The following is a 12,607-nucleotide window of genomic DNA, read 5'->3' as shown; positions in this document are numbered from 1 at the left end:
AACACTATTTTAAACATAACACACATTAATCTGAAACTACAGTTGTGTATAATTTAAAGTCTTGTGACCAAGGTGAAATTTGACGTTCATGCTGTATGTATTGCCATTGGGCACCAGGATGATTTGATCCATGAGCAACGTGTTGTGATTGTTGTGTTGATGATGGAGATGAAGCAGACTCCGTAATTATCGTTTTTCTAGTTAGCTCACCTCTAACTCCTTTATTCAGCATCTCAAGCATTAAAATTTCTGCAATTTGCCGTTGTTCCTCCGACATGCTTCCCATCTTGTCTGCTGTTATAATGCCCAAAGCGTCAAATACATCTGTTTTCTTTTGAAGAGCAGCACTTGCCTTGGTCAGAAAAGATGTAGTGGCATCCTCAAGTCTCTTCCTCTTCTGGGGCCTAGTCACAGGTGTACTCAAAGTGGTCATACTTGTGATGGATGTTGTCACTGGTGTGTTCGGACTGGACACATTCAAGTCTTCTGGTGATTCATGTGCCTGTGTTGTTGTCTATTAAAAAAAAAGGAAATTATAGTATTATAGTATTGCAAATAAATAACATGATGCAAACCATGATGTAAGAAAATATATGAAAAGCCAAATATTTGTTAATACCTGTGTCTGTGGTATGTCCTCTGAATCCTCAAACTGCATTTCAGGAGACATTTGTTCAAAATCCGCAGAGGTGGATGGTAGAGTACTGGAGGTTGAAGGAAGAGTAGATATTGATGATCTTGCATCTACTTGATCTGTTAGAAACCTCAGGCTTTGAAAGTACCATAGTCTGGGAACATATATATCATCGGCTCCTGCTCCAGATCTTTGGGAATCATTCATTTTATTGAGTTCCCTTTTAAAAACAGTTCTTAGGTTAGCAATTTTATTGCGAACATAGTTCAAGTCCGCATGACTACAAATTGGTTTGCACAGTTCAACAAGCTTAGTGAGGGCCTCGTGCCTTTTATTACGGTTGGAGTACTCCTTTGATTTTATCTTCCACAAGCATGGCATCTGCTTGTACATATCTATGAATTGTGCCAAGAATTCTGGGCTTGTAAACCTGTCCACCATTTTGCCTGCAAAATAAAATGTAAATATTCTAAATAATACCTATCTTTTTACATCAGACCTACCTATACATTATGCTATCACCTCACAACTCACAATATGCACTAAATTATACCATTAAACAAGGCCTTTAATGTACACAGCACTTGAAAATAAAAAAGATTTTGCAATGTAATACAGAAACAAGGATTCAAAAAACATGTTTGAAACATACCTACGTTCGTGTGTAAATAGCGTTTGTGCGTGGTGTAAACGCGTGATCTTGTCCTAGGCTAGTGTCAACGAACGTTGCAACGTTCAATCGTTACGTTACACACTGGTCATGTGTACGTTGCCCCGCCCCTTTCTGATGTCTGAACGTGCAATATTCCCGACGCATGCGACACAGCCACAAGTTCTCACCGGCAGCATTGAGAAAATGGGGGACGTGGAGGGCAGAAAGGCACATGCTGCCAGACCTGGACACAAAACAAAAGCAACCCCAATGTCAAGAAGTGAGATGGTGGACATGGTCTATATTCTTGAGAAGAACGATTATGATGGCAAACTGGCGAACTATGAAAAGCCGAACAGAAGAAAGGACATCATCATGGATAAAGTGATTGCATTGCTAAAAAGGAAACATGATGTAGAAAGATCCAAGGATCAGTTGAGGAAGTGCTGGTCTGACCTAAAGCACCGTGAAAAAAAAACCAGTTTGAAAAAATTTATCAAACTATTAAAAAAAGTAAGTAAAAAAAAAATGATATATTGCCTTTTTCCGATGTTTTTGTGTGGCTTATGAAAATATCTAATACCCCTAAACTGAATATATTGTATGTTTTCCTTATTTCAGGGCAAAAGAAAAAAATAAGATCAAAGAAATTGCAGCGTCAAAGGCACATTAAGAAACAACTGGAAGAAATCACCTCAGATCATAAAATAGCACACGGAGACATCTCAGGAGCTCATGAGCAAAGAATTCAAGAAGGTATGTTATATAAAAGTTTAATATTAATTAATGCAAACAGCTTTGTTCCAAATGTAAATTATAATTGTTATATTTTAAATTAATAACCTGCTCCAAATTACATACATGAAAGACCATGTCATGATGTGCTAGTATGTGATAGACCACCGCTAGTGGCCTAAAAAGGTTTAAAACCGCACGCAAAGCGTCGGTGCAGCGACGCTTTGCTGGCGGTATAGCCGCACTGCCCCATTGATTTCAATGGGTAGGAGCGGTTTAGGAGCGGTGAATACACTGCTCCAAAGATGCTGCTAGCATAACTATTTCTGTCGTCCTGCCAGCACTCCGCTCCAGTGGAGACACAGCAGCTGCTCTTTCAATGCACTTTGCAGGCGCTATTTGTAGTGCTGTGGTGCCTGAAAAGCGCCTCAGTGTGAAAGGGGTCTAATGCATCATATTCATTAAGGGGAATAAACACCTTGTAGTCAATGGACCCCCAGAGCCCCTGTTTTACTTACCTGAGCCCCAAATCTCTATGTGTGATATGCCACATTGCTTTCCCCCAGCATTTCTAGGCTCTTCATTGGATGACTGATAGCACCACAGACATTGACTCCCGCTGCTGTCAATCACATCCAATTGTATGCCCAGAAGGGGTCGGAGCCGAGTCATACAATTGGCGTCTATGGACACCGATTGTATGACACGGGAGCTCACCCGCAAGCTAACCCCCTTTTTGTAAAGTGTTCCTCAGAGGGGATTAGCTCTTGCGGGGGGAGCCGTGAGACCCCAGAAGCGGACGATCGGGGCCACTCTGTGCAAAATGAACTGCACATAGGAGATAAGTATGACATGTTTTTTTTTATTTTAAGAAAATAATAACGTTACAACACCTTTAATATTACAGGCCACTTAATAGCATAAGCTTTATAGACTTCAACAATAATTAGTGTCTTATACACCCATTGTTTTTAATGTTAAAATGTAATTTAATTTATGTAAAAAAAAATTCTCAGTATTTTTAAAATTAATATCACATCATATGTCAGGTACTACTTATGTGTAAAATTGTGCTTTTATCACATGTCCATTCCCCACTCTGTCATTGAAAGCATTCTAGATATCCCAAGTTGCAGGGGAGGAGGCTATGTTCACGCCCACAGCTTGTAACAGCAATCCGGCAGCTAGATGCTAAAATTGCTTTTACAATACATACAAATGCTGCATCTGTTATTTTACTAGAGTACAGAAACATATTAGAACTACGATTACTGTCACATAATGGTAAAATGTAAACCTTAACAAACATAATGTACTTTTTTTTTTTTTTTGGATAGAGCAAGAAAGTAATTTAAGTGAAATAGAGCAAGAAGATGGTGAAGAAGAAGGCATTTTGGAAAATGTAGAAGATAGAACCAATGGGCAAGCATATGTCCTAGAGGAAGATAGTGGTGTGATAATTCTTGAGGATTTGTCCTATCCTGTGGAATCTCCAAAAGGTTTGTATGTTGTTGTTTTAATGTGTTATTCTGTGTTCTCGCGTTTAATGTTCCACAGTGTTATAATGTGATTTTATTTCAGGCAATACACTATTATTTTGCTGTTTTTTAATTGTGAATAATTTCTGGTTATTATTTTTTTTGAAAGGTAATATAAGCAACCTCCAGGATTCTAGACAGGACAGCAATAGTGATCGTTGTGACCCTGAACGAACCGATCTTGTAGAAGATAATTCAAATATTCATTTTGATACAGCAGTAGAATGGAAAAGCATAGTGGATTTTGCCTCTGCCTCAGGTGAGTAGCATGCATGGATATGTACACACATGTTACTGCATTACTTGATGAATTAAATGTACTATGTATTTTTCTTCAGACTTGACTTTGGATTCTACAACATTGGGCATGATGTCCAACGAGCTACTGCACTGTTGTGCCGAGGTGCAAAGGATTAAGTCATCCATAAGATTGTGTCATCCATACTGCCCCAGATGCAGTACCTCATTGATGTGATAGCTAAAGTGTAAACACGTAATTTTTAAGTTCTTTTTTTTGATATTGAAATTTTGTTTATACCTTTGATATAGGTATGTTGATTACTGTTTTTGTCCATATATGTGGAATGTTGTCATACTTTTTTATATTTACAATGTTGTAAACTTTCTAGGGCCATTCTGCTCCCTTTTTTTGTAAGGGCACTCCGTGGACATGCTGTCTCTCCGTAGAGACCAGCGGCGCTCGACAAGCCCCTGCCCTCTCAGTGAGCAGAGAGGAACCTGTCATCCGCCGGCTCGGCGGAGATCAATGGAGAGTATCAAGTAATCAAGTATCAAGTAATATTTGTATTAAAAATATTCTAAGTTTATTAATATGGTTTACCCAATGGTGTATTTCCGAAAGATTCACGTAAATTATAATGCTTAATGGTGGAGTTTACCCAGGTTCATGCTTCAGTGTCCCTCACATATTAAAGAAGGTACGTGGTCCATACATCTCGCCACAGAATCAAGCAGAGGAGCTGGGATCGGAGGCCCAAAGACGCGGCTCACGAGCGGTCACACGGAAGCCCTACGCCCCACAGAGATTATAGGAAGTAGGTGCAAATGTAGGCAGCCCGCCCGTATGGTAAGCCACGCCTGTGATAAAAATCCCAACATAGACAGAATTAGACACATATGTTTCATATATGAGCACACATGTGTGGCATGAAAATATCATACACATGATTTATATGTATATAAAGGGGATATCCCCAGATATCTTCATCTACATCAGAAAGAAAAAAAAAAAAGGGAGGGAGCAACACTCAAAACCACCACACAGCAAAAAATAGAAAAAGGAAAAAGGGCCAAAACAAACAAACCACAACTCAAGTAAAAGAGGAAAAAGGCGTGAAATGGGATATAATTGGAATAGTGTATATAATAGCATCCAAATAGTGGATGACTGGAGTGAATGAGTGAGTGAATGCCGTGCATGGAAAGTAAGATATGAAGGTAAAAAGTGTGAGTGTATGTGTGGACGAGGGAATTTGAAGGGTGACGGCTAGGATATAGGGGTAATGGGGGAATAACTGAAAACCTTAGTAAAGTCATTGATTCATTCTTACAGCCATTCGTTTTGAGTATGCCCTCATATGTGAAGGACACAATGCATCTATTACAGACCATTGAGAACTATACTTTAACTGTAAATTCCATCCTAGTGGCAATCGATGTGGAGGCATTGTATAGCTCGATCCCACATGAGAAGGGGATCAAGGCCATACAAAATCTACTTCAAACAAGTGGGAGATATAAATGTGAAGTTAACGAATTTATAGTGGACAGACTTGATTACATTCTACATCACAACTTTTTCCTATTCAACGACTCCCACTACCTCCAGGTGCAGGGCGTGGCCATGGGCACTTGTTGTGCCCCGGCCTACGCCAACCTGTACCTGGGGGAGTGGGAGAAATCCCTCCTGGCTGACGGGGACCTCTTCGAATACACGCGCCACATTGCTATGTGGCGGCGGTATATCGATGATGTCCTCGTCATCTGGGAGGGATCGGAGGCTGCCCTATTGAATTTTATGTCCTGTATCAACACAAACACATATAATCTCAAGTTCACTGTGATACATGACACCCAGAGCATTACGTTCTTGGATGTCACAATAGGACGTACTCCAGACAACTTAATTTTTACCTCTCTATACCGTAAAAGCACTGCGGGCAATACGGTATTGCATGCAGATAGCTTTCACCCTATGGCCTTAAAACGCTCTATACCTTACGGCCAATACCTCCGCCTCCGTAGAAACTGTTCAAATAACAGTCTCTTTAAAGAAGAGGCACAGAAACTTCAGACCAGATTCCTTGCACGAGGGTATCGTCGCTCTTGCCTCCGCAGGGCCTATAATAAAGTTGCAGTGTTACCCCGGAGGGACCTCCTGTTTTCGAAAAGGGAACGCAGTGACCCCACTGTGGATCCACTGAGGATTACTATGCGTTTCACCAAGCAACATAACATTATTTTGGATATTATCCAAAAACATTGGCCGATCTTAAAAGACGATCCCAAGATCGGTTGTTTGGTGCCAACACGTCCTTCTATTTCTTTCAAAAGGGCCTCTTCGCTATATGACAAACTAGTACAGAGCGAATATAGGAACGAAAACAAAAGGTCCAAACACTGTTCAGTTTTTGGCTCCTTCCCTTGCAATCACTGCTCGTGTTGCAAATACATTAGACGTGACAAGATCTTCCGTCTACCTAATGGTGTCAACTTTCGACCTACCCACTTCGTAAATTGCCAGACACGAGGCGTGGTTTACTTTTTGGAATGTGAATGTGGGGCGTATTATGTGGGCAAAACCAAACAAGAATTCCATCGTCGCATGTCTAAACATGTGTATAGTATGGAAATAGGTAACTATTACTTGCCGATTAGACGCCATGTCGTACAAGTACACAACTATAGAATGCCTAAATTTGCATTTACTGCCCTAGACCGTATACACATACCAGCCCGGGGGGGTGACTGGAATAAGACCGTATTACAACGTGAACAGAGGTGGATACACAAATTGGATGCCACCTCTTTCCCAGGTCTTAACGAATCGGTCTCCTTTGCTCCCTTCCTAAAGGGGTTCTCCTCAGGAAGGACACAGTAGAGACTGGGTGTGCCTGCCTCATTACTCTGTGAGCCCATTCTCCTCTATGCTCTTTTCTCTAACTCGTAAGTAAGTGTCTAGGAACATTTCCTGACCATGCCCCCCTTATAAATTGTTGATAGTCCTTAATTACTGTGATTACAACGAAACAGGGCACCATGGTACAGTACCCGTAATAAAACATCATATTTCTGTGTGATCGATTGTATAATTATGTTACTATTTTATATTTGTTTGTCTCTACATATTCATCGTAGCTATATACTTACTTTGTCTGTCCTTGAATAAAGACATGCGTTTGCATGTCGGGATATGCATGTCATATTTGTATATGCACTAATATGAAAGACATTTTTATATATTTTTTCTTTTGGTTAAACAAACAGCTTTTTTAGCTAATGGTGTGCTGGGATCTGTTGCCTGTCCCCTCCCCCCCCTTTTTCTTTTTTTGCCCCCCCTTTTTTCACTCACACACCCCTACCCTATTTTTGCCCTGGGGGTTTGGGGATGTATCGGACAGTAGTGGCATATCTCCGTATCGATTTAACCTGGTTTTATGTTCATCCCTCACTATTATGGTCCCTCTGCATATTGCCTCCAGCCCCGCTTTTACGTGGAGGAGGTGGAGGGGTTGGTTGGCTTTGGCGCGACCCCCCGACAAGGGTAGGAGGGACCCCTGTTTGTGCACACGCAGGGCTCTCTCCGCAGATGTCCCCCTGTATGACTGGTGCGGGCTGGTTCCGCCCAGCTACAGGGGACACGTACTTCCTTGTCGGCGGCATCCCTGGGCACTTCTGGACGTGCCTCACGTTCGCCTGACCCTTCGTGCGGACGAACGTGACGCATTCACGTCGTGCATTTGCGTCGGAAGTGACGTCGTTTCGGGGCCGTTTTACGACCTTCCGGGACGCCGGGGCGGCCACACGTGGTCGACCTGTTTAGGCGACCAGGCAATAATGGGCAGTATATCTATCAAAAGGTGAAAAGAAAGCAAATCTATCACTTGAAATGCAAAATAAGCACCTAGTGGCGCTATATAAAACCACACTGTTAGATAACAGTGTGCTATAATAACCAAAAATGCCCAACGTGAAAATTAAAAATGTGCATAAATATAATCAACAATACAATAAATAATGATGAAGTAGCAACGAAATACAATCAAAAAAGAAATTTACAATCAAAAATATATAAATCCCACAAAAAGTGATGCTATAGATAAGTGACAAAAGGTGAATACAAAATGAACACAATATCAAATAGTGCTCTAATGAAGATGTGCAGTTCCAAAGTGAATTCGATTAATCTTCAATCAAATAAAATTGATGAGGAGCAATAACCATAATGGTGGCAATAGTTCAAAAAATGATTAATTCAGGTGAACATTCTGTAGCCAAGTGTCCATCAAATGAAAAAACCTCCACCGCACCCTTGGTGTTCGTGCCCCCCTTGTTCAAAAAACTCACCAGCAGTATTGCCCAGCACTCTCGTGTCGGGCAAAAACGCATATAGTGTACACAGATGATTATTTCTCCAAGCCACTTCTTATGACAACTTCGCAGGCAGAGGATAGTCACTTATTATCTCAGAATTACCAGCAGTATTGCCCAGCACTCTCGTGTCGGGCAAAAACGCATATAGTGTACACAGATGATTATTTCTCCAAGCCACTTCTTATGACAACTTCGCAGGCAGAGGATAGTCACTTATTATCTCAGAATTACCTCAAGGAGACAAAAGAAACTTCCCATAGTGCAATAATGTAAAGCTATTTTAATAAAACGTCAAATTTTAAAAACACACTCACATGGATCCAATTAAAAACAGGCACTTCAAATAGACAATCCACTGATCAATTCAAATGTTCTTCCCTCATAGGCATTGGTGAGTATACTGGAAGCAAGCTAGGTAGTATCACATAGCACCGTCTCTATACAAGGTATCTGTGTGGTACCTGACAGCAGACAGCTCAAATTGAAAACAGCGCCAAATGGTGATATTCCGTCCTTCAACCTGTATGTTCTCCTCCCTCCGCCGGAGATTTATTGATGATATCTTGATCATCTGGTTGGGTACTGAGCCCACTATCCACAAATTTGCAGAACAATTGAACTCCAATCTAAATGACATAAGATTGGACTTCAATATCAGTCCCATTTCTGTCAACTTTTTGGATCTCACTATAACTAGAGATGGTGATCACTTAAGTACGATAGTTTATTTTAAGGCTACGGACCGGAATAGTTTCTTGTCAACGAGGAGTGGACACCACCCCTCGTGGATAAGGAATGTTCCGAAAGGCCAGTTTTTGCGAGTCCGCCGCAATTGCACCACAGATGTGGACTTTGTGTCCCAGTCAGGCATACTGAAGGAAAGATTCTTGCAGAAGGGGTATAATTGCACTCACCTTGAGAAAGTGATAGAGGAAGTGGAGTATGTCTGCAAGACCGGTTAAAAAGTAATGATCGAACACAACATCAATTCAAATTCTTGTCGGGTTTCCATCACCAATATAGGGACATAGAATCTATTTTTGCTAAGCACTGGCATATTTTGGGGAAAGACAGATATCTGGGTGCGGTTTTACCAACTGCTCCCAGATTTATCTACAGAAGAGCTCCTAATATTGGTGATAGGATCGTCAAGAAGGTTTTAGATCCACCGTTGAAAATCACCATCTCTGGAGATCTAAAAGGGTTCTTTTCATGTAGGAAATGCATATGTTGCAGGACGGTTTTAGAGATCAATAGGGGCATTACTACAGTGACCAACGGGGCCGGGGAATCCTTCCAAATAGAGGAATTCATGACCTGTAACACGACTTATGTAGTATATCTACTGTGGTGCCCATGTAAACTCTATTATGTGGGACGCACTAAAAGGCAATTGAGGGTCCGGATTTCGGAACACCTTGTGAATATACGAAAGGGGTACAAGTACCATAGTGTGTCCATGCACTTTAATGAGCACCACCAGCAGGATCCATCCCTGTTACAGTTTTGCGGTATTGACCATGTCCATCACTCTTGGAGGGGTTCAAACCGAATCAGGGACCTGTCACAAAGGGAAACGAGGTGGATTTTTTTGATGAGGAGTTTGGCACCAGTGGGTATGAATATCGAGCTGGATGTCAATAGTTTCATCAATAATTCCTGATAAGTATTTTGTTTGTTGGGGGGTTGGCCGCCTCGCTTTCCTGTGGTTGTCCTATTAAATGTTTTTTAGATTGTTTTTGAACTAGGAGGATATGATCCTTATCGTGGGGAAATGTTTCTCATATTGACCATTGATGTTAGTCAGCATTTTCATTGATTTTTGATGCACATTTTTTATGCACATTTTTGTAAAGAGTGTATATTTGATGAGAAGGTATAACTTTACATATACACTATATATATATATATATATATATATATATATATATATATATATATATATATATATATATATATATATATATATATATATATATATATATATATATATTTTTATATTGTTCCTATTATTATGTGAACTCTTGGGCATTGGTTGTGCAAGCTTGGTGTTCAAAAATAAGGGTGACATTGAGCATTCTGATTTTAAGTAGTGGGGTTAAATATACATTTTTTGTAAATTCTCGGTATGTTCTCCTCCTCTGACCGATTGTTTGCTTTTTTGCTTTTTATTTTTATTATATTTTTTTATTTTTTTATTTTTATTTTAATTTTATTTTTATTTTTATTTTTTTCTTTATTCTTTATTATATTTATTTATTTATTATTGTATGACATAACTTTTGTGGGTCCATTTAAGATGTTATGAGTTTGTGGACTTACGTATTTTACTGCATATACACTTTGTTTAGGACTCGCTTATTGGAGGTGAGGGGGTCGCTAGTGTGTTATGTGTGGCATAGTAATGTGCACATTTATGGCATCTATTATGTGATTCCGCTTTAAAACAGTATTGTTTGTGGCATTTTTCCCTGTTGGATTTAGTGGATATCTCGACAGGAGTGCAGCGCAGTTGACTAAGATTATTAATATTTTCTCCAAGATATCGCTCAGTGCTTGGCGCTTGCGCAGGTGGTGTAGCAGTGATTCTTGGGTGTAATAAGATGGCGCTGGTGAAGGGGGAGAGCTATGAGCAGTACGTGGGTGTAAGGGGGAGGTCTTTTTAGCCGTTCGCCAGAATTAAGTACAACTATTGACGCACGCGCAGCTCATGAGCGACACCTGGGTGTACCATGATGGCGCGGGTGTAGTGGGCGGTCTGGGGAGGCAGGCGGTGTTATGCGTGATGACAACGACGCCCAGACTGGGCCAATCAGCTCACGTAATTCACGAGCGTCCCTGGATGTTCCGCGCATGCGCGCCGAGATAATAAAAACATCTACTGCTACGGTGTGATCGGGCAATTAGTTAGAAGGGTAGGATATTGTGCCTTCCATATTATATGTGACTGTATTTTAACCGATCGGCATGTGAGCAATATGTGGGGATGTTGGGAATGCCTGTTACACATAGAAATGGTTAGTGGTTGGGAGAGGTATTAATGATGATCCACCCATTGCAAGATTTCATCAACCAATTGGAGGACGTAAGGGGGAGTGGTTACTTGGATTGGGAGGGTCTGGTCGCCCGTGGGTGCAAATAAAAGGGGGGTTGTTACAGCTGGATAGCCAAACCCATGAGGAAGTCCATTGGACGAAACATGTCGGGGGCGTGGCTATATGGCGACCAGCATACTCAGTAATTAACTTGATAGAAGGCGGAGGGAGGAGAACATACAGGTTGAAGGACGGAATATCACCATTTGGCGCTGTTTTCAATTTGAGCTGTCTGCTGTCAGGTACCACACAGATACCTTGTATAGAGACGGTGCTATGTGATACTACCTAGCTTGCTTCCAGTATACTCACCAATGCCTATGAGGGAAGAACCTTTGAATTGATCAGTGGATTGTCTATTTGAAGTGCCTGTTTTTAATTGGATCCATGTGAGTGTGTTTTTAAAATTTGACGTTTTATTAAAATAGCTTTACATTATTGCACTATGGGAAGTTTCTTTTGTCTCCTTGAGGTAATTCTGAGATAATAAGTGACTATCCTCTGCCTGCGAAGTTGTCATAAGAAGTGGCTTGGAGAAATAATCATCTGTGTACACTATATGCGTTTTTGCCCGACACGAGAGTGCTGGGCAATACTGCTGGTAATTCTGAGATAATAAGTGACTATCCTCTGCCTGCGAAGTTGTCATAAGAAGTGGCTTGGAGAAATAATCATCTGTGTACACTATATGCGTTTTTGCCCGACACGAGAGTGCTGGGCAATACTGCTGGTGAGTTTTTTGAACAAGGGGGGCACGAACACCAAGGGTGCGGTGGAGGTTTTTTCATTTGATGGACACTTGGCTACAGAATGTTCACCTGAATTAATCATTTTTTGAACTATTGCCACCATTATGGTTATTGCTCCTCATCAATTTTATTTGATTGAAGATTAATCGAATTCACTTTGGAACTGCACATCTTCATTAGAGCACTATTTGATATTGTGTTCATTTTGTATTCACCTTTTGTCACTTATCTATAGCATCACTTTTTGTGGGATTTATATATTTTTGATTGTAAATTTCTTTTTTGATTGTATTTTGTTGCTACTTCATCATTATTTATTGTATTGTTGATTATATTTATGCACATTTTTAATTTTCACGTTGGGCATTTTTGGTTATTATAGCACACTGTTATCTAACATAGAGAGATATACAGATATATTTAATTTTTTAAGTGGCAGCTGGAGGGAGGGGGTGTGTGAGCGCTGTGATGATATACTAATTGGGAGGTCATTGATAGTGTATCTTTAGTTGTTTAATAATGGGCAGTATCGGCCAATGGATGGGCGGCCATCGCCTGTGATGTAATCCCGGGGCACTATATAACACAGC

General features: G+C 40.6%; 1 protein-coding gene across 1 annotated transcript; it reads left to right on the top strand.

Moving 5' to 3' along the window:
* Nucleotides 1-1,823: 1,823 nt before the first annotated feature.
* On the top strand, nucleotides 1,824-9,963 carry LOC143925185 (uncharacterized). The gene is made up of 5 exons (XM_077449790.1): nucleotides 1,824-2,042; nucleotides 3,359-3,520; nucleotides 3,669-3,818; nucleotides 3,898-3,962; nucleotides 9,922-9,963. The coding sequence occupies exons 1-5, from the start codon at nucleotides 1,853-1,855 to the stop codon at nucleotides 9,961-9,963; spliced, it is 609 nt and encodes a 202-aa protein (XP_077305916.1). The 5' UTR covers nucleotides 1,824-1,852.
* The last annotated feature ends 2,644 nt before the right edge of the window (nucleotides 9,964-12,607 follow it).

This window comes from Lithobates pipiens, unplaced genomic scaffold, assembly GCF_037356315.1.
Source record: "Lithobates pipiens isolate NorthernLeopardFrog02 unplaced genomic scaffold, aLitPip1_a1.2 Scaffold_22, whole genome shotgun sequence".
Lineage (NCBI taxonomy): Eukaryota > Metazoa > Chordata > Amphibia > Anura > Ranidae > Lithobates > Lithobates pipiens.
The sequence above is the reverse complement of the archived record's forward strand: the minus strand, read 5'-3'. Positions and strand labels throughout refer to the sequence as shown.